Genomic DNA, 24054 nt, shown 5'->3' on the forward strand with positions numbered 1-24054 from the left:
GGAATATGTGATCATCAGATCACCTAGATCACAGCCAAATGTTAATACCAGAAGTACATAAATGAAATGCATCCTTAAGGTATATTCCATGCATAATTTTAAATTCTGTCATTTTTTTATTCACCTCCACTTTGATAACACCAAATCACGATTTAAAAGTGCTGTATGTAAATTTATGAATCCTCTAAATCACTTTACTTAAACAACTTGATTTCAAAGTCTTCCCAAAGAATCAAAGAAAAAAAATTAGCTAGTGTTCGCAGAGACTCTAATCATACTCTTCAAAACGCTGCATTATTAATGCATGTAAAATGAAATTGCTAAAGGAATTTTTATTAATCATGTGATCCTGCGTACGTTCTGTTCAGTCGTCTGAAGGAGCCGTGCAGAGGCGAGTGATGAAGCCCATTCCTCATCATGTTCTCGTAAGAGGTCTCATCTCCACTTTCCCCCTCTTCATTCGTCTAATTTGATTAGTCAATGAAATTGCTGTCAGGAGGTGTTATGGGTAGCATCTTGTCATATAATATTGATTACAGTGCTTTGCGCATTTGCTATACCGTAGCAGTTCATAATTTAGCTCCGAGGTTCTCTGAGAGTGGTGGAAAAGTGTTCTCGTCTACCTTTTTAGCTGTTTATTCAGGTATATTAAGAATTTCCTTTAGTCCAAAATAGGTTTTTGAAATTGTCTTGCTCTTTTATCACAGTATTTGGTATTATCGTGATGTTGACCTAAGCTTATTTTTAATTACAGAAAATTACTTGGTTGTATTGATTTTGTAACAATGCAGGCATTGCAACAGATGGAGACCCACATGGAGCTTTATTAAGGGAATGGTCAGGCAGGCAGGGGTCAAATTAAAAATAAAACATACAGTTGAAGTCAGAATTATTAGCCCCCCTGTTTATTTTTTTTCCCCGATTTCTGTTTAACGGAGATAAGATTTTTTTTCAACACATTTCTAAACATAATAGTTGTAATAACTCATTTCTAATAACTGAAAAAAATAATAATCAGAACAAAAATAGCTTAAAGGGGCTAATAATTTTGACCTTAAAATGTTTTTTAAAAAATTTAAAACAGCTTTTATTGTAGCCGAAATAAACCTTTCTCCAGAAGAAAAAATATTATCAGACATACTGTCAAAATGTTTACTCTGTCAAATATAATTTAGGAAATATTTTAAAAGAAGGAAAAAAAAATCAAAGGGGGGCTAATTATTCTGACTTAAACTGTAAATAGCAATGCCAATCCAAAAAGAATAGTCAAGAAACATGCAACACTCGGAGCAAACAGAAAACAATTACAATCCAAAAAAACAGTCCAAAAATCAAAAACCAAACAGAGCAAAACATGGAAGCAAAGAACATGGAACATGGAACAATTCTGAGCAAGGAATAATTGTCTCTGTGGTGCTTAAATACCAATCAGTGAGGATGATCAGCAGCTGTGTGTATGAAATCAGGGTGGTGATCTAGAACTGGTGTGTAAAGGCCGCGCATGATGGGATTTGTAGTTTGGTAGAGAGGCATATTTGTAGTTCTAGAGCGATCTGCAAGTTCTAGATTGCTTATGATCGTAACAAATTTATCACATATACATGTTCAAAGTAAACAAATGTTTCAAGCAAATGAAATTGCAAAAGGATTATAAAGTACACTAGTTAAAGCTTTACAATATAGTTTCATTACTAAATTTTAATTAATTGATTAAAAACAATAGGGTTTAAACACTTATTTATTATAGTTATTATGTTACATTACTTTAAAAAATACAACAGATTTCTATTAGTTTTTAGCTCCAAATAATAAAAATATTACAACTACGAAATTAACACGCTATTAGGCATTAACACCTTATTAAATAAACATCATAAAGATTAATAAAAGCTTTTGTAGTTTAATCGTGCGTTTAGGTAAATGAACTGAAGTTAACTATTAGAGACGTATTGCACAGTGTTGACACACAATAGGCCTATGAATAATCACATAATTTTCTAGCAATATTTCAGCATGTAGTAGGACAGATCAACATTACTTTAACTATTGAAGAAGAATGTAAATGTAAATAGGGCTACGTTTTCAGAATGAGCCTATGTTGCAATATTCTTTAAAAAGCACTCTAAACGTGCTTAAATAAAAATAAATGTATAGTATTTGGAAGTTCCCACAATATCAATATTGTACATGTTCATTTTCAAGATATATTGAATTATTGAAAATCACCATATGTCCTCTGAAATAATAAAGTGTAACCAGGGCTCACAAATAAGGATTTTTCCCCGAATACTGATCCAGATGGACAAGTAATTCCATTTTTACATTCACTGTCAATGCTGGATTCAATTCAACACCCAACTGCTGTCTGATTTACAATTGGCTTCTTTAAAACTCCCAAAAATGTTCATTTGGAATGTCAAAATGGTTTTCGGGTCATCCTGCAGAATGACCTCCGTTGTATTGCACACATCTGGCACCTAACATTATGTTGTGTATCCTCATAAAAGTGATCTAGCATGACAAAGTAATCCAATCGACAAATAGATAAGACATAAAACTTGCTCCCCAGTGACTCCCACACAGATAGAAGCAGCTGCTTGCTGGAGAAGAAGGTCTGGGATCAGGGCCGAAGCAGAACCAAGAAGCGTTCGGGGGTCAAACAATGACGTTTGCTGTTAATAATTAGACTCTTCAAATACACAGCAGAGACATCCAAACAGGAGGTCATTGGCCTCAGCGAAAAGACCGAGGTAGTAAGTTCCGGAAACGATCGCATTGCTTGTTTAGAAAAAGAAGTGTCGGGTAAACACTGCGAAGGGTTATTGGGAGTTCTGGAAAGGATGTGGTGAATATGAGGAAGGAGAAATTGAGATAAACAGATAGTACTTACAGCCAACACGGAGATTGATCTGGTCACGTCGCTGGCCGTCAGGGTTCTGGAAGCAGCTGTACAAGCCGTTGCTACTCATGTTGACCTCCATCAGAATGAGCCGTGGTCCTTCTTCTCGTCGGCGGGCCTTCACGTCTGTTCCGTTAACTTTCCACGTTACAGACGCATCATTGTCCAGCGAGCCACACTGCATAGTGACATCACTTAATATCTTTTCATACTGAATCCTGCCACCTGAGGAAACACAACAGAGGGTCAATGTTAGACTTATGCTGATATTCAATAATACAATATATCAAGTGGTCACTTCAAAATACAGTCAATAATTATTTCTTATTTAAAGATTTTGAGAGCCTTTTAAGAATGTTCAGATTGTTGTATTGTACAGATTATACAGATGTTTAACTCTTCACATTAAGGTTTCATTTGGTAACATCAGTTAACTGAAGTCTATGTAACTGCTACTAAAAAGCATTTATTAATTATAGATGATGTACATTTTTTTAGTTAATGCATTAAAATCAAAAGTCATAATTGTTTTATTTAATTTATAGTATATTTTGGTAACCCTTTATTTTGATGGTCCATTTGAGTATTAGTAGACTCTCTGCTTAATATCTGTTGATACTGCTGCTAAACAGACATTAAACTGACTTTTCAAGTACATGATAACTCGCACTAACCCTAACCCCAACCCCAACCCTTGCCACAACCTAACAGTTTACTTATAATCTAATGAGAATTGGTTGACATGTAGATGCAATGAAATTTAAATTCAACATACAGATCATCAAAAAAAAATTTATATATATATATATATATATATATATATATATATATATATATATATATATATATATATATATATATATATATATATATAGTATTTGTTTTATAATTTTTTTTATTTTATTGCATTAACTAACTTTTGCTAATAAGACTTTATGGTAAAGTGTTATCTATCCTACTTTATAACCATTTTGCAATTTAATTGGTTTGAAACATTTATTTACTTTGAATATACAATAAGGCAACACACTAAGTCATTTTGTTTATAATATCTGTTGGAGTAATATTGTTTTGCAGCCTAGGTAGATACTGGTATAATACCATAAATGGTATGATAAAATTTCCAGCAATTAATTTTAACAAGAACATGAAATTGAAATTATTAGAAGCTTAGTAAGCGTCAATCACAATTACAATGTTTGCATTAGGAAAAATTATTATTGAAAAATCTGACATTGCAATATTTTGTTTTGTCGCAAAATATATTGCCATCTGAATATAATTTCAACAGAAAATTTATTAGCTCTATTTGAAAGATTTCATTCATTTAGATCGACTGGGAGGAGTATTTTTTACCATGCAGTTCATCTGCATAAAATATAATAAATTATGATAAAAAATTAAAATAAATACTTTTTGGTTTTTTGGGGTCTATGTGGAGCCAGCATTCAAGTACAGAAATTGACAATCAAAAGTAAACTAGCATGGTCATAGTTATATAAATAATTAAATAATAATAATAATAATAATAATAATAATAATAATTAATATCTTTAAATTTTATTATGTAATATACAATCTAATCCTGCAATGTGACTATTGCAGATACAAACATTGTGATATCGATGCTCAAGCGATATATTCTTCAGCCCAAGTATGTACATAATTGTGTAGTGGAATCTCCAGTTCTGTTTCTGGAGACACAACGCCCTGAAGTTCAGCCCCAATCGAATTTAAGAAAATGTAAATTAATTTTATTTTTCTTTCTTTTCTTTTCTTAAATTAAGCAAAAAAAGTATGTCATTCATCATTGATCCACGATTTTGGAAAAGTTCATGTGCACTTGTTTCAAATATGATCAGTCTGACATGATTTGTTGGCAGTGTATTTTATGAGTATAAGTAGACTAAGATTGGATAACGTATTTTTCTATGAATGAATATATTTTGCGATATGAATATCGAACACAATTTGCATTGGTTTGCCTGAGATGAGAAAATCGGAAGGATGTTTATTCTTCTACTTACAATCAGTTCAGTCATTACTGTACTGTGCTATTTTCCACAAGAAAAGGAAGATGTGGTTGTTTCCCTACATAATCTTTTTTCACTCCCCAAGGCATGTTGTTATAGGCTTTGGCATCAAAAGAAAATATGTTTTTTTTTCTTTTCACAACCCCAGTAATGCTCTATAGAAGTCCGCTGTCAAGCGACAGCTGTGACAATGAAAGAAAGACAAGAAAAATAAGGATACAGAATTCAGAATACACAAACAGGCAAACAAACAAAACTCAGAGAACACACACCTGGTCTTTTTGACTTTCATTACCTAGTTGTGACTCCCACAATGCACAGAGGTTGGAAAAAGCAATCTCTCTTTCTTTCACTGACCTGACTAACTACCCCTGTAGCTTAATCCACATGCTTTGGGCAACCCAAATCCATGAATTTTACATTTACTCCAATGTCAAAGCCTGTGATACAGCAGCACTGAGTAGAAAGGAAAAAGAAGGGCTGTTGTGCTCAAGAGAGGAGGAATGGCGACAGCAGTGAGTGTTTGGTGTAACACAGACATGCCAATTAGGATTGATTCAGTTCAGATAGCATGACATGCAGTCATAAATGTGGCTGGAAATTTCCTGCTAACAGAAAATGAGTTTCTAGCTTTCAGATAATAACTCACAAGCTGACAAAATCGTAAACAAAAAATGATACTAATACCGTTTGTGATAGCTGCATAGCACTGCTGGAAACTTTCCCTGCAGATAGGTTAATTTGATGTGTGCTAAGCAACCAAAAACATTGAAATACTTGTTTAAATCCAAACAGGACATTTTATATTGTAATCTATGATTTTAAAATGACAGGATATGAATGAAATAGGGTTATTTGAATATGTTTTATATTACTTTCTTCCATCTTTGCTCGAATAAAAATCAGGTCACATTGAACTGTGAACACACTTAAATGTCTGCTGATTACATCATTCTGATAATCATTCTATAGATTCTCAAAAATGAAGAACTCAAAAATGAAGTGTAATTATCTTCACTTCTTTATTCATTAGATCAATTAGATTGAGCACAACTCCCCAATACACTGTAATTTTTTTGAACCGACTTAATTGTGTCCATTGACCAAACATGATTATCATTCTCAAACACATGTTGGATATCAAAAAATGAATAATTGCAAGGAGGGCAAATGCCTGATTCAGGCTGAATGTCTCAAAAGCCCGTTTTATAGCACAGATTCTTTGAGAAAGCCTCAGAAGACAATTCTTTGTGGGAAATCTCAGTTGTGTAAGCCTGTGAAATATCTCCTCTCCAAATATCTTTAGTACGGGAGTCATTGCTTTGCCCTCTGCCTTGTTCCCTTTGAGGATTCTCATTAAGGGGTTGTTTCTCACTTGTCGGCCCACTTTTTCCAGACCATGGTGTTACAGACCATCAAATAAATCCATTTCTTGTTTGCTGCCTGCTTATCTGCTGAAGCTCTGGGCAGGCAGCGATAGGCTGGGTAAACGGTGGCACATTGGCACAACACAACAAAGCCAATTGTTCATATCTGCTACCTTTTGAGCTCAGAATCCCTAATTCCCATTATGCAATTAGCAGGTACTCCTTTTACAGCCAAATCAGATCTTAGCTTTGCTTCCTTTCCAAGTGTTGCTAACATGGTAGCAAGCAGCGATACTTTTAGGACGCTTTTAGGACCGGAAATTAATGCCAGACAGTACTTGATTCTAGAGCCAGGACTCAAACTTGTAGCACCACAATACAGCAGCATCATGGCTCCATGTATCAAAGGCTCAGAACTGGCATATTGGTTTAAATAAACCAAACTAATCAAGCCAAACATCTTTGTACACACGCAGATTTTGTGTAAACATGTGATGCCAATTGTGTGACCATGTGATGACAATTGTCCATATCTGCTACCTTTCGATAGCTCAGAATCCCTAATTCCCATTACGTAATTAGCAGGTACTCCTTTTACAGCCATATCAAATCTTAGCTTTGCTTCCTTTCCAAGTGTTGCCAACATGGTAGAAAGCAGCGATACTTTTAGGACCAGAAATTAATGCCAAGCAGTACTTGATTCTTAAGCCAAGACTTAAACTTGTAGTACCACAATACGACAACATCATGGCTCCATGTATGAAAGGCTCAGAACAGGCATATTGGTTTAAATAAACCAAACTAATCAAGCCAAACATCTTTGTACACATGCAGATTTTGTGTGAACATGTGATGCCAAGAGTTTCAAGGAGTTTCTGCGTCCCATTAGGAATAGGATGGAAGGAAAAAGATATTTAAAGTAGATGTCAGACTGACACTTGATAATGTAGATGTAAACTAGCCACAAAGGTTAGCGGAGGCGTCATGTAGCGATGAGAGGAAAGGGACTTTACACCCACATGGAAGTGCTAAAGGTTTATGAGCAGGACATATGCAGTGTTGCTTGTGGAGGGAATTTTAGACCGGCCAATAGAGGACCGGATGGACAACTAGAACTTCTGGCTAGATGAGTAACAGCTGTCCTTCTGAAACATGCGGCAAAAGCACAAAGCATTTAATTGGCTGAGCAAACAGAAGCTGTCTGTGTTAATGAGTGTCCTTTGTTTTCAAACTCTCAGCAAAAAGACTTCACATCCAAGTACAGCATATATTTAGATGCTTATTATTAGAACAAAGACAACACAACTTAGAATGTTAACCCGGGGTTTGGACGTGTAGAGTGCTGAACACCCATTGTGAAGTATTGTGAAATGCGAATCTAGATAACTCCGGATTGTGTTTACCATGGGTTTACAATTAACCAAGGAGGAAAGCTCAGAACAATTTGGGATGCTGGAATATAATTGGCCCAAGATGATTCCTTAATAACTAGAAAAAATTTACTGGTCAGATTTCCAGACTGCAATTGTAATGTAATGTAATGTGTGTAGTTACATACAGTAGCACATTTTTGTGTATGGCCATACATCAAAAGCCCTTCACAATCATGGGGTGGGGAAGTCTCCATTCCGCTGCCAGTGTGCAGCATCCACTTGGATGATGCAACGGCAGCCACAGGACAACAGCACCAGTGCACTCACCACACACCAGCTATAGGTGGAGAGCTAGAGCCAATTCGGTGGATGGAGATGATTGGGAGACCGTGATCAATACTATTACTGTACCACTCTACAATTGGAGGGAATTTGGCCAGGACACCGGGGTTACACACCTACTCTTTACAAGAAGTGCCATGGGATTTTTAATGACCACAGAAAGTCAAAAGACGTCGCTCACTGACAGTATAGTGTCCCCTTCATTATACTGGGGCATTAGGACTCACACAGATAACAGGTTGAGCGCCCCCTGCTGGCCTCACTAACACCACTTCTAACAGCAACCTAGTTTTCCCACGTGGTGTTCCATCCAGGCACTGAACAGACTCAGCCCTGCTTAGCTTCAGTGAGTAACTGGTCTTGGGCTGTATGGTGATATGGCTGTGGCTCATTGATCAGCATTACCAAATTAAAAAAAATAATTTTATCACCCAACATATTCGTAAAGCTCAATCACTCAAAGACTCTTAAGATTGTACCTTTAATTCATCAACCTTTAATTCATCAACCTTTAAATCATCACAGCATGGTTCAGGAAGACTAGGATTTACAAGTGATACATTGGGTAAACTTTGGCATGGCACAACAAAACCTACGTACAAATGTACATAAATGCTACTTTTCAACAGCTCAGAATCCCTAATTCTTATTATGTAATTAGCAGGTCCTCCTTTTACATCCATATCAGATCTGAAATTGGATTCTTTCCAAGTCTTGCCACATGGTGGCATGCCATTGGCCATGTTAATACTCCACAAGAACTTTTAGGACTGGGAATTAATGCCAAGCAGTATTTCATTTCAGACTCGAGATTCATGCATATTAGTTTAAATAAAGCAAACTTTACTGGCCTGCTTTAACATCTTCAGGCTATCGCAGACCAGCATTACCAACTTGAATTGAACAAAAAGTTCAATCACTCAAGGACTTTTTGTGTCAAAGATTTTTCATTTGATTCCTCAACCTCAGAAGCCAGCGTTTACAAGGACACATTGCACAGTAGCCATGCCTCCAAGCTGTGGGTGGTTTGGGTGGTGCTGTGGCAAATGGAAGCATTCCCTCCCTGGCTGATATTGTATTGTAACACAGAGGGATTTTCACACAAACAAAGGTCATGAAATGCTACGTAGTCTAGAAAGGTCAGTGGGATTAGAAAGTATCAGATTGATACTACACGGATCAGATGCCTTCATCATTGGGCTCCCGGGCTCAGACACTTCACATTGGGAATGTGGGATTGGCTACTTGGTTTATTTTCTTACACTTGTCAGGGGGGATTGCTTGCTTACTTCTAGCCATTGGCACTGTTACTCATTTTCTCTCTCCTCCCAGACCTCCTGTGATGCACCACATGCTTCAAAGACTCCAGTCGAAGACCAAAACTTTCAACAAGTTTTGCTTTAGCTTGTGACCTTTGAAAACCCCACATTGGGTATATACGAAGTATGCTAAAAAAAATATGCATGATTTTCTAGTTGAAATTCAGAGTTGGAACTACATGTTCAAAGTCAATTGTCAATGCTTGCCCACCGTTTACTGCATTATTCTATAATAGAACCAAGGTCTTACAAAAAATAAAAAAAGATTAATAATACTCACTCCTAAAAACCTAATTTGGACAACTTAAAAGTTAATTCTTTAGAATATTATTATTATTCGTTGCCCATAGATTTTAAAACATAAGTGTCCTAAGAGAAAAGGGCTAAATATTGGCCTTGTTTCCTAATAAACTATGCATCAATGGAAAGATTAGTTATTCAGTCAGATACTTACATCTCAATTTCCAAAAACTGACACTTATACCAGGTTTTGTGGTACAGAGCCACATATATTATATAATATACATGTATCTTTATATAGAACAGCATATCTTAATATAGCCCTTATTTACAATGATCATGAGTTAACATATTAATAGCATATTATGATGTGGGCAATGCACTACCCTGCTAATGAATTTTATTTATTCATACAATTAAAGTAGTACATTACCAGATTCCTTTCATCATTCTACAGTTTTATTTTTACATAATGCCTTATTATTTTCCCAATGCAATGCACAATGGCACTTTTGATAAAAACTCAGTCTCACTTTGCTTCCCCAGACACACAAGCAGCCTGCAAGAGCAGATGAAACAGGATGTACAACTCAACAGCCCCTTGTGATGGAGAGCAGCATGAGGCAATGCTCCAATGCAAATCGGCACCAGAGGAGATTAAAGCACCCCATCCCACTCGCACCCAAAGCCTTAATACACAAAGGAAACCCTGCCTGAACTGGATCCTAATCTCAGAAATGCACTCCGCAGCAACAGCACCCCCTCTCTTCATTTGCTAATACACAGTATTATGCATCCTTAGCATTCCACATGTGGAGCTGAAGTCTAGCTGCTCATGACAGGCTGTGTAGATATATGGGACTACGCTTGCTGTGCTCATGTCTTTGATTTGGTGCGAGGTTGGAAATTTCAGGTATCACAAAAGTATTATTAGACTGCTCATCAAGTGGGTAGATTGTGTATCACAGGATCACCATGGTGGTGCTGATGCTATGCTGTGATTATTAAGATTGCAAAGTATGCAGGGAACTGGTCTAGTCTTACACCATGTCTCAACTAACCGGGTATTTCCAATGTTAAGAATTCACTGAAAGTACTTAGCCTTTTATGCTACAGCCAATCAGAACAAACTTGATGTTTAATGTGGCGTTTCATTGAAAATCGGATGTGGGATATCTTTCCTCACCTATGTTCAATTATGAAGGCATTCAATTGGCAAATGTAAGTGCCTGTGTTTGTCAAAAAGTGTTCGATTGTTTTCCAAGTGTAAGATTTCCCAGTAACTAAATTGCAGGGTATAAATGCCTGATGCTCGTAAGACGCTAACAATGATGTTAACCATGTTTATCAACAATCAAGTTTAAACAAACATTTGTTCCACATTTACAGTGTATTACAAAACATTTGCAGAAAAAAAATTAAAGTAAGCTGAACACTGCAGTGTAACTATGATTTCAGTAGATTCCATTTTCCTGCAAGCCAGAAATTACGAAGTCCAAATCAATAAGCACAGTGTGTACAGTATTTCACAGCGTACAAAATCAGACTTGTTCACAATCCAGGTTTCATTCATATTTGAAGGATAACCTTGGGCCAAGATATTCCGGATTGCCATGTTTGTTGCACAAAATCAAAAAGCATTCACAAGTGACTGATGATTGTCCAAAGTCTTGAGGTAAGTGTACTATTCTAGTGCCACCGGCAAGTCTTCTAGCTTATAAATATTTTCATACTTAAACTAACAACTAATGTGGCCCATCAAATAAATTGTGGCAGAAATAAAGCAATTGTAAAATCAAGTTTCAAAAGCACTTTCCTGCCTGCTAAATTATTTTCTAATATCCAATTCATTCTCACTGTAAGGTACTGTAGATGGCATGAACCTGCTTCATTGGCCCTAGGCCCTTGGAGAAAACACGCCTTTATACCCAGATTACTTGCACATTTATTCCACCGCTGTACCTCGGCTCTGCTTTGAATGAGGGAATTGCGTGGCCTTGCTATTGGAATGTAAACATCCCGTGGCAAGCTTGTGTCTGCGGCCCCCTGTCCTCCTCATCAGGAAGGATTGAAATCTGCTTGCAGTACGCCTCCCGCTTTTACTCCATCTCCACCGGCGCACATGTCCTCCAGCACTGATCACAGATGAGCCGTGCAAAATGAAGAGCAAACATACCTGGATGTCATTACAAAGCACTCCCATAGTTTACAGGAAGTACACGAGGCCTAAAACCAACAATTGCTTCTTCCCTGTTCCCATTCCCCTCGCAGGGTGGCAGCAGGAGGGAGAGGGAAGGAACATGTCTCGGTAGGGGTCAGAAAGAACCTTGCTGCTCGTTTTTTATGTCTGTTTTGACAGGCACTCAGAGCACCAACAACGCTTGGCGTAATTTGTCTCCATTTGCCCTACCCTTGTTATCGTTTCCCCAATCAATCCCGATGCAAAGGGTCTTTTTGAGATGTTGATGTGTTTATGTCGAAAGGGTGAAATTCTCGGGACTGGAATTCGTTGACTTGGTGTAAAGTATGTACTCTGATTTTAAAATGGTTCCACTCTGAAGGGAAGCTGATTTCTGAAAGGATGCCAGTGTGCCAGCCAAAGTAGCACTTTTAGATCATTTATCATGTCAGGCCTAGGCACGTCTCTAAAAGAAAGATAAATCATTCTTCTGGTAAGAAAAATCCCTTTGACAAGAGTTTACAAGATTTCTCAGAGCTAGAGGACAAAGACATTTCCCTTAAAACAATCAAGAATACTCAGAAATATCCTCTATAAAAAGGAACACATGAAAACGAGATATGGATGTTCTGGACACTCAAAGTGCTTTACACATTTTTAGGGGTAATCTCCTCATCCACCCCCAATGGGCAGCATCCACCTGGATGATGCAACGGCAGCCATATTGCGCCAGACCGCACACCACACCAGCTGATTGGTGGAGAGGAGACAGAGTGATGAAGCTAATTATGATATGGGAATTGTTTGGAGGCCATGATGGGCTGAGGCCAGAGTGCAAATTTGGTCAGGGTGCCAGGGTTAAACCCCTACTAAGGACATCCTGGGATTTTTAATGACTACAGAGAGTCGGGACCTTGGTTTATCGTCTAATCCGAAAGAAAGCGCTTCAGGTATAGAGTCCCCTTCACTATACTGGGGCATTAGGACCCACACAGACCGCAGGTTGAGAGCCTCCTGCTGGTCTCACTAACACCACTTTCAGCAGCAACCTAACTTTCCCATGTGGTCTCCCATTCAGGTACTGACCAGGTGCAGCCCTGCATAGCTTCAGTGGGCGACCATGTAAGAGTTTCAAAGAGCTAGCTGACGGATTTTCAGTGTTGAATAATTTATTCTGACAATTGCTCAATTTCAAGGACAACCCATATTACAATTAGTCTGATTATGTTAACTAAGCACCAATCAGATATTATTACATTATTGTATTATATAAACCAATCAGATAAGTTATGAGTTATTGGCCAAAATAACTAGAATATTTTACTGATGTCATAGCCCTCACTAAAAATGTATTATGTATAATAATAACAACACTGTTAACAGCAGGTGATCTCAAGCTTGACTGTCATCATTTATTTATTTATTTATTTTTTGTTAAAAGTGGTGAATTTGTGACAAAAGTTCTGCTTTGAATTTGAGAAAGTTGTGCTCTAAAGAGGATGAAATTAAAGACCTGACTGCTCAGAAAAGAATTAGCATGCTGACAGTTTCACAGCATGTCTACACTGTAAGTGCAGGAACACGGCATGCGTCTTTGCATCTTTGATTATATCAGAGAGCTCAGAATTTGTTTTACATCTACATTTTAATATGCTAGCATGCTAACAAACACAGCACTTGCCAAAACATTCTCTCAGTATCAGCATTTCAAAATGCATCACCTAGCTAAAGATAAATGGAACTTGCTAAAATGGAAAGGTACTGCAGAGAACAATAACAATTTGTCTTTAATTTATGGTAACAGATTCTAGCTGTTGTAGTCTTATATATACACATTTTGGTTTGGACAACATACTCTTTTATTCCCACATTTGAGGGTGTCAATAGATTGTGAGTTTAAAAACCCGTGATGCGAAGCCATCTTGATCAAGACCTTATCAAACCTTCCCCACATCATCTACTACAGATTCCCTAGAGAGAGCATTTGAGGTAACAAGGCTTGCGGAGTGACAGTAGACAGGAAACTGCAGCTGTTTGCTACGGGATGCTCTCGTTTGTGAAGGGTACACGTTCTGGCAGGCCAACAGGCTCCTCTCTGACGAGCCTGTTTTGTATTCCACACTATTACTCCCCATGAGAAAACCCTTCATAACACCGTCTCATGCTCGGGTGTTTTCTTGTGCTTCTCCCTTATCTGCTCTACCTCATTTCCCATCGACTTCACCTCTGTTTTATCCCATTCCTCTCTCCTAACAACCCTCCCTAAACTCACACCCTGGAATGGAGCCTCAACCAAAAGCTGCCGTGACTTCATCCAAATACTCCTGTTACCTCAGGGTAATCCCAGTGTGATTGCCCTGCTTAGTGGTCCTGCTTGCTCCCACAGGTGGCACGCTACTCGCCAGACACTGCCACTTGCAAGAAAAAACAACGTGCAAGTCTTGTTTGGATAAAACTCAGCGCTAATCTATCTGGAAAGGGAGGGCGTTGTTCATGAGTGTCAATGGAATAACAAGCCTGTTTGAAGAAAAGCCCATTTGGGTGGTTCCTCCACCTACTTACACCGCATAGCACTAGAGATTGTTTCCAGTGATGTAGCGTCTTTGCGGGGGCCAAACGGTTGATGGATTGCGCCGAACTGCCATTGGATGATAGATGCTATCTTGCCTCCACCTTTGCAACAAAGTGCAACTTCTTCATCAGTAATGTATGGCTAGCTCCCTAAAGGTTTGAGTTCTTCACATTTCAGCTCTGATCTCAGTCGATTTTACATTAAAGGGCACTGCAATTCCCACGTCTGTGCCATTTGAAGACTACTAAGTGCAAGGGTGTCCAAAATATCGCCTAAAGGCCCAACATCTTTTTTCTGCCTGTAAGTTTCTACTGATACCGAAGAACTTATTTAGATAGTTTAAATGTGTTTAATTGGGGTAAAACAGGAGCAGGTTGGACACCTCTGGCCAGAACAAGAACATGATTAACTTTTCATGATGTGCACCAGGGGCATCACAATCATTAACAACTTGGGTGGTTGGGGGGTGTATTTAAATTGATAGTTTACTCAAAAATGAAATCTCTGTCATCATTTATCTACCCTTAATTTTTTTCAGAACTAGGATTGTGTATTATGCACTGTAAAACCCAAACTGCCAAACTGAACTTCATTAAATTAAATGAGTGTAGTTAACTCAATATATACATAAAGTCAATTCTACTCATTTGAAAAGAGTTTGAACTCAGTGTTAAAGGTAATGAGTTAATTAAATGCCTCATTACTTCAACTTAAATGGAGCAAGTTCACAGTACTCATATAGATTAGTTTTTTAACTCAAATGGCTTGTTGCAATCTTTTCCTCAAATGGTTTGAGTTGCCTTTACTTATTGGGTTTTACAGTACTCAGTTGGTTTGAATTCTCTTCATTTATTGGATTTTACTGTGCTCAAATTGCTTCGTTCACTCAAATGAATGAAGTTCACAGTACTCATTTGGATTCTTTTTTTTTTTTTACTTAAATGGTTTGTTTCAGTCGGTTTCCTCAAAAGGTTCAAGTTACCTTAACTTTTTGGGTTTTACAGTATGGCTTAGTATTGATATTGCAATGTGTCCATCTGCAACAGTCACATTGCAATTTCTGCAATGCTAAGTCAGTGTTAAGGCTGACCAGTACCACACAGTTAATTTCAAAGTTTAAACATAATAGAATGAAGGTCATTTTAGGCACTGCGATGGTGTGAACATTTCAAAAGAGTTTGTATCTTTAAAAAGATTAGGACAATATATTTGGCATTCATATTTTACATTTGATTTGTCAATTTCATTCATTCCGCCAACATATGCTTTATCCAGCAGATGCACTTCCAGCTGCAAACACATTCACACACACACTCATACTCTATAGCCAATTTAATTCATTCATTCATTTTCCTTCGCCTTAGTCTGTTTATTTATCAGGGGTTGCCACAGCAGCGGATGCCCTTCCAGCGGTAAACCAGTACTTGAAAACAAACATTCACACACGCAAGCATACACTATGGCCAATTTCATTCATTCATTTTCCTTCGGCTTAGTGCCTTTATTCATCAGTGGTCGCCACAGTGGAATGAACTGGCAACTTATCCAGCATATGTTTTACACAGCGGATGACCTTCCAGTTGCAACCCATCACTGGAAAACATCCATACACACTCATTCAGACATATACGCTATGGCCAATTAAGCTTATTCAATTTATCTATAGCGCATGCCTTTGGACTGTGGGGAAAACCAAAGTACCCAGAAGAAACCCACGTGAACACGAGGAGAACATGCAAACTCCACACAGAAATGCCAACTGGTCCAGCCAGGTCTCGAACCTAGCGACTTTTATGCTGTGAGGCAATATTCAATTTATTTACCTGAAAACTCCACCGTAAAGAACTCCTTATTTAATTTGTATCATTGCTCTAGTGTTCTTGCTTGTGATTTGTTTATTATATTTTATGTAGATGCACTCCACTACATAATTATACCAATTAATCTAAAATTATACATTATTTCCAAATACTATTCCATTCATCTGGTGAAATTGTATTCATATCGCAATATGCATTACAAAAAACTAAATATTGCAATGTCAAATTTTTCCAATATTCTGCAGGCCTATTCAAATCCTAGTTGAGTTTCATTATTTCATTGAACACTAATGGCCCATTTCCAGTGGTACAGTACGGTATGGTATGGATCGGTACGGGTCACCTTTATCAGGCTTACATTTCCACTGCCAAAAGGGTACTAATAGTACTCTTTTTGTGGGTGTGGTGTACGACAGAAAGTTTCAGTCAATGTCATCTCGCTCGAGAAAATGTCTACAGTAAAGCTGTACAGGTCGTTCACATATCATATGAAAAGCACTTCTCACAAAACAGATGTTTTATACACATAAATACTAGTGTATACATGTTCATTACTAACCTTTCTATGATCATGATTTCATTATAACTGCAGATATGTTACTAATTACAGATAAACTACACACAACATACATTTAGTCCTTATTTGGGTTCAAAAACAACATGCAACATAGTCAACAGTCAGTGCAAACCTCTCATCTGTGTCTGTAATCTTCACCAGCACACGTTTCTCTGTTAGAAAGTAAATCCGTCATTTCGAGTTCATAATAGTCTAAAAAGTGATGATAATAGATAAACATGGCAGTTTGTCTATGTTTGCTGAAAAAAAATCCTTTGCTCCATTATTTTTTCCAGCTTTTGCTTTGTTTTTTCATTTGTAAGTCTCGCATTTGTCCATTTCTGAGGGGATTGGATGTCAGAAGCACCTCAATAATGGCGTGCACGTTTTTATCATCAGCTCAAGAAGTTTGTTATCTCAAATGTAGACGCACGGCGAGCACAATCAAGAAAGTGAAACCGCTCGCACCTTAGACGGGCTTGTAAAAAACTATGGGGCACAGGGTAGAATCTGCTCTTCTTCTTTGCTTAGTGGCTGTTCATCAAGACGACGACAAGGTTTGTTTGAGCTCGGGTTGACCATAGCTTGTTATTTTATGTATATATTATTACAGTGTAATGTCTCAGCTGTGTATTTAAAACATGGCGCATCCTTTGTTATCATTCTGGCACAACGAGTGACATATCTCTGTAAACCAATAGTGTTCAGCTAAACGTCTAGCTCCGCCTTTTAGTACCCTTTTGCCACGCTAGGTACTCTTTGCAAAGGGTACCCAAAAAGTGGTACGGTTCGCTTTTACATCTCTTTTGACAGTGAAAACGGCCATAAAAACGTACAGAACTTAACCATACCGCACCATACCACTCAATGGAAACGGACCATAATAAAGATATTATCCTGGAACCCATCGATAGCCATATATTTTTTTTCTACTACAAAAGTTGATGGGTCCCAGCAACCAGCATTTTTCAAAATATCTTATTTTGTGTTCAACAGGAGAAAGAATCTCATAAAGGTTTAAAATCTCTTGAGGTAGAATAAATGAGTTTTAATTTAAATTTTACATTTTTGATTGAACCATCCCTTTAACACTTTCAGACATATTTAAGTTGACTTCTCTCTCATTCAATTGGTCACATTTAAGAGTATCATTTCGAGCTCCTGTTTTAAGGGCCACGAGACAGCTGCTAACCCACACAGGAAATTAAAACTTATTGCAAGCATTAGTTTTTTGAAAGACCCATTTCACTTCAATGTTTGCTTCTTCGTGCACAATTTAAACACACACACACACACACACACACACACACACACACACACACACACACACACACACACACACACACACACATGCACACCACACACACACACACACACACAGATGCTCCAAATCTGAGAGTGCGATCTTTCAGTAGATTTAGCACTGCTGCCACTTATGCAAACAGAGACATTAGATCATGTACAGTAATTGCACTAATATTATGACTACATATACAGTCGTGGCATTTATGGTGATATTAAATCGTAATTATCTCTGCACAATTTGTCTCAAAGTATGCTTTATTTCCATACCAAATCGCAGTTCAAGGAGAGGAGGCTTGAAATGTCGGCATGTTTAAACAACACAGACTTTTTTAAATGCACTGTGCATCTTCTGATGAGCATAATTCAAGCGGCATTCATTAATTGTGATGACATTCATAAATACAACATAAAAGATATTAGCATGCACTTGACACAGAATGTCACCTTCAAGTGCTCATTTGGAAGCTGCTAATTTTATGTACTTAAGAAAAGCCATAGCATTTATCAGCACTGAGGATGGCTATTGACCTCTAAAGTTGTGCTTCTTTTTTTTCCTATTCATCAGTATCACTGTAAATAGCTTATATACAGTTAAAGTAAAAAAAATTACCCCCCTGCACTGTAAAAAATGCTGGGTTCAACACAATCGGTTTCTGTTGGGACACATCGAGGAATTAAGTTAACTTATTAGTTTTTACAAATTAAAGTTGATTGAACACAAAGCATAGAACATAGCCCGTTTTAACTAAGTAGTTTGAACAAACAGCAAACAACATTTTTTGACTGTGTAAAATTTTAATCCTTTTAAAAATTACTTTATAGACACTCACTGGTGGGGCGACACAGTGGTGCAGTAGGTAGTGCTGTCGCCTCACAACAAAAATGTCGCTGGTTCGAGCCTCGGCTGGGTCAGTTGGCATTTCTGTGTGGAGTTTGCATGTTCTCCATGCATTAGCGTGGGTTTCCTCCGGGTGCTCCGGTTTCCCCCACAGTCCAAAGACATGCGGTACAGGTGAATTGGGTAGGCTAAATTGTCTGTAGTGTATGTGTTTCCCAGTGATGGGTTGCAGCTGGAAGGGCATCCGCTGCATAAAACAAATGCTGGATAAGTTGGCGGTTCATTCCGTTGTGGCGACCCTGGATTAATAATGGGACGAAAAAATTTTCAAAAAGAAAATGAATGAATAAATGAACACTCACCGGCCACTTTATTAAGTACACCTTACTAGCACCGGGTTGGACCTACTTACGCCTTCATAACTGCCTTAATACTTTGTGGCATAGATTCAACAAGGTACTGGAAATATTCCTTTTTGGTTTGGAGATTCAGTTGCTGCAATCTCCCTTTCCACCACATACCAAAGGTGCTCTATTGGATTGAGATCTGGTGATTGTGGAGGCCTTTTGAGTACAGTGAACTCATTGTCATGTTCAAAAAACTTGTCTGAGATGATTTGCACTTTATGACATGGAAGTGACCTGCTGGAATTAGCTATCAAAAGATGGGTACACTGTGGTCATAAAGATGTGCACATGGTCAGCCACAATATTCAGGTAGGCTGTGGCATTGACACGATGCTCAATTGGTACTAATGGACCCAAAGAGTGCCAAGGAAATTTTCCCCACACGATTACACCACCACCAGCCGGAACCGTTGATGCAGTACAAAGCAGGTTGGATCCGTACTTTCAATTGTTGATGCCAAACTCTGACCCTACAATCCAAATGTCGCAGCAGGAATCAAGACTCATCAGACCAGGCAACGTTTTTCCAATCTTCTATTGTGCAATTTTGGTCAGCCTGTGTGAATTGTACCGTCAGTTTTCTGTTCCTAGCTGACAGGAGTGGAACCAAGGTGTGGTCTTCTGCCCCTGTAGCTCATCTGCTTCAAGGTTAGACGTGTTGTGCATTCACAGATACTCTTGTGCATTCCGAAGGAACGAGGGGTTATTTGAGTTACTGTTGCTTTTCTATCAGCAGAAAACAGTCTGGCCATTCTCTTCTGACTTCTGGCATCAACAAGGCATTTGCGCCCACAGAACTGCCACTCACTGGATATTTTCTCTTTTTCTGAAAATTCTCTGTAAAGCCTAGATCTGGTTGTGCATGAAAATCCCAGTAGATCAGCAGTTTCTGAAATCCTCAGCTTAGCTGTTTGGCACCAACAACCATACCACATTAAATGTCACTTAAATCACCTTTCTTCCCCATTCTGATGCTTGGTTTGAACTGCAGCAGATCATCTTGACCATGTCTACATGCCTAAATCCACTGAGTTGCTGCCATGTGATTGGCTGATTAGAAATTTGCGTTAACAAGCAGTTGGGCAGGTGTACCTAATAAAGTGGCCGGTGATCACATATCACACAGAACAAGAAGGAACAAACATTGGCTCATACTGTAGACATGTAAAAGACTATATAAACGCTGTTCAAGGAGAGGAGGCTTGAAATGTTGGCATGTTTAAACAACACAAACTTTTTTATGCGCGCCACATCTCCTGATGAGCATAATTCAAGCAACTTTCATTAATTGTGATGACATTCATAAATACAACATCCTTAGAAATCTGAGTCTCTCCGTCTGAATAACAGATATCATGTCGGAAATCCAAAGCTGAAATGAAACGGGTAAATGTGATTTCCAATTCTTATGCCACAACCATGTCTTGCATTAAAGACTCTTGCTTGGTTTGTGGGAGAGAAGATGTTTGTTGTGAGAAGCCAAAGATGGCAAGTTCAGCATTTGGTAGTAAGGTCTAATTATAATTATTTTAAAATATGTCCACGGGCTGTCTAATAGAGCGATGATTTGTTTAACCACATTTTTAGACATAATAATTTTTATAGCTAATTACCAATAACTAATTTGATTTTGTCTTAGCCATGGTCACAGTTTATACCATTTTTCTGCTTACTTTGCAAAAAAATTGTATTCAGCTTAAAGTGGAATTTAAGGTTTAACAATGTTAATTAGGCAAGTGAGGTTAATTAGGCAAGTCATTGGGCAACAGTGGTTTGTTCTGTATCCAATCAGGGGGGTTAAAAAAACATGTCTAAAGGGGCTAATCATTCGACCTTTGAAATGTATGTGAAAGGGCACCTATTTTACCCCTTTTTCAAGATTTAAGATAAGTCTTTTTTGTCTCCAGAATGTGTCTGTAAAGTTTCAGTTCAAAGCACCCATCAGATTATATATTATACCTTTCAGAATATTGGAATTTTCAGCTCTGAGCACGTTGTAGCTGATTTTGTTGCCTTTGCCTTTAATGCAAATGAGCTAGTTCTACCCACCCACCATTCCCAAGTGCCTGTCAGAGCCACAGAGATCTCTACCTATGGTTCTGATGTGTCTCCATCTCCTGCTGCGTCAGACAAACAGCACGGTGAGAGACATGAAGGAAGTTTTTGCAGATTGCGTACTCATCGTGAGAATGGGTATGATTGCAAGTGGTTAAACTGTATGTACAGATGAATCTGTTTACAACTTAGGTGTTTGAGTGCACAGTGGGAAACGTACAGTTCATACATGTTCGTTTTTATATACAGTTGAAGTCAGAATTACTAGCCGCCCTGAATTAATAGCCCCCTGTTTATTTTTCCCCAATTTCGGTTTAACGGAGAGAAGATATTTTCAACACTCTTCTAAACATAATAGTTTTAATAACTCATTTTCTAATAACTGATTTATTTTATCTTTGTTGACATGTTGACAGTAAATAATATTTGACTAGATATTTTTCAATACACTTCGATACAGCTTAAAGTGACATTTAAAGGCTTAACTAGGTTAATTAGGTTAACCAGGCAAGTTAGGGTAATTAGGCAAGTTACTGTATAACGATGGTTTGTTCTGTAGACTATCAAAAAAAAAAAATAGCTTGAAGGGGCTAATAATTTTGACCTTAAAATGGATTTAAAATAAAATTAAGACTTTCTCTAGAAGAAAAAAATATTATCAGACATACTGTGAAAATTTCCTTGCTGGAAATTTAAAAAAAAAAAAAAAAAATCAAAGGGGGGCTTATAATTCTGACTTCAACTGTATATTGAGAATTAATATCATTGTGAATCACTGTTTATTCAGTTCTAAAATGTTATGTTTTCTTTTTAGAGTGCCACTGCTGTGTTATAACTACTATTAGTGCTATTAGTACTAATATTTTTTTGTTTATTGCACACACGACAAAAATAACTTTGTATTACCTGATATCTTTATTTTTGACTAGTAAACAGCTTGTTTATAACTGAGAAGACATTTTCAGCACTGTATTTTTATTTATTTTGTATGCTTTATTTTGTTTGGGGTTTCAGCCCTTGCAAAAAGTAGAAACAAAGTCTCCTAATCTGAATTCTAAGAATTAAATGTAAACCCCACTGATCTTGGTTGGTCTTAATTTTCTGAGGCCACACTACAGTAAACAATTTCCCAATGATTATTTGATGTATGTGTTGTGGAGTTAATTCAAGCCTTTCTGCAATGATGAGTCACACACAATGTTGTTACAAAGTACATGCACACACACACACACAGCGGGCGTGTATGACTTCGCACTTTTTTTTGCAAGGCAAATGTGACATGATACACATTAATATCCACTGTTGTATGGATATCCGTTATGTTATTGTACAAAATACAAACCGGGATTCAAGCGTCTTCTTTTATAATTGCACTGACATGCGACATGTGATTTTACTGTCTTTATTACAAACATGCACTGTTTTAAAAATATTTTAAACTTGTAAAACGCATTCTTGAGGTGCAGATGATCACAGAGAGGTGAACAGATCTTTAATCCCAGTTTCTTTGCACACATACTGTCTTGAGGATATGATACGCTTTACTATGAAGGCATGTTAATACGCGGCTGTCAATCAATTCAGTGGGTTGGGAAAACACATTCCTCTGCGGTCGGCCTCAGAATGGGAGGGATTTGGATTCTATTTTAATGTCAGGAAGTTAAAAAAAGAGACTTATTGTGTTTCTATCACTCCAACATGACTGTGGACACACTATACCTGCACACAGTTCTGTTCAAACAGCTTCCAAAAGTTGATTTTCATCATAGGTGCCCTTTGAAAACTTATTAATAATAATAAAATAATAATAATGATGAATTATTATTTTTTTTACATGAGCAAAACTACAAGAAATAAGACAATCTCCACAATAAATAAATATTATAGGAAATTGTTTTAAAATTCCCTTGGTCTGGTAAACATCACTTGGTAGTAATTAAAAAATAATAATAATAAATAAATAATTAAAAATAGCAACAGTGCTAATAATCTGAACTCCAACTGTAGGTGACTGCAAGTTGTGAGAGTGGCTAGAGCTGATAACATGGGTTAATGCTAACCACCGTGGATTGCCCGACCCAATTGCTCCAACACACACCTCCCCAAGAGTGCGTGCAGATGGAGGCGTGAAGATTAATGTCCAGACATTGCCGTTTGACGTATGTGGGCTCTCTGTTCCTTAGCGTACGCCAATATTCTCTTTTCAAGCTAGGCCTCACGCAAACACAATGCTAGCTTCACTTTGATGAATTAGCGTGGCTAGATGGGAATGATAAACAGAAACGTTGGAGTTAGGAGTTGCTCTTTGGAAGAAAAATCACCTTTAACTGGAAGTGATGAGAAAACAGTGAGTTATAAAGACACTGAGGGTGTATTATACAACTATCAACACGGAATCTGATGAGCGGCTCTGGGTTTCTATGCTTGTGGGTGTAGTGAATGGGGCATGATGCATCAAATGGAGTCTGAGACAGATGGCATGCATACTTTTGTTGTCATCATTTGGGTCACTGGGCTCAACTCGAAAGCCTTAGCGACTAGTATAGGGGAAGCTAAAGCTGAACAAGCAGATGCAGCCGCTTGAATAGAGAAAGAATGTTTTGAATGTAGAAGAAGAAAGTATTTAAAAAGAAAGAAAAGCTTCCACACTGAATGTACTAAATTTCTCCTGAAGTTTTATTTTTTTATTTTACTCTTTCCGTATTTCTTTATATACAGTTGAAGTCGGAATTATTAGCCCTTCTGAATT

At 37.6% G+C, this 24054-nt stretch overlaps 1 protein-coding gene across 1 annotated transcript in view; it reads right to left on the reverse strand.

The window, feature by feature from the left end:
* The window catches only part of cntfr (ciliary neurotrophic factor receptor), a 217164-nt gene that overhangs the window by 149088 nt on the left and 44022 nt on the right, over positions 1-24054 (reverse strand). The window contains exon 2 of the mRNA XM_056466902.1: positions 2891-3124. Within this exon, the coding sequence (XP_056322877.1) occupies positions 2891-3124 (234 nt within the window). The remainder of the gene's footprint in view (positions 1-2890; positions 3125-24054) is intronic.

The sequence above is a fragment of the Danio aesculapii genome, chromosome 10 (genome assembly GCF_903798145.1).
Source record: "Danio aesculapii chromosome 10, fDanAes4.1, whole genome shotgun sequence".
In the NCBI taxonomy this organism is placed as follows: Eukaryota; Metazoa; Chordata; class Actinopteri; order Cypriniformes; family Danionidae; genus Danio; species Danio aesculapii.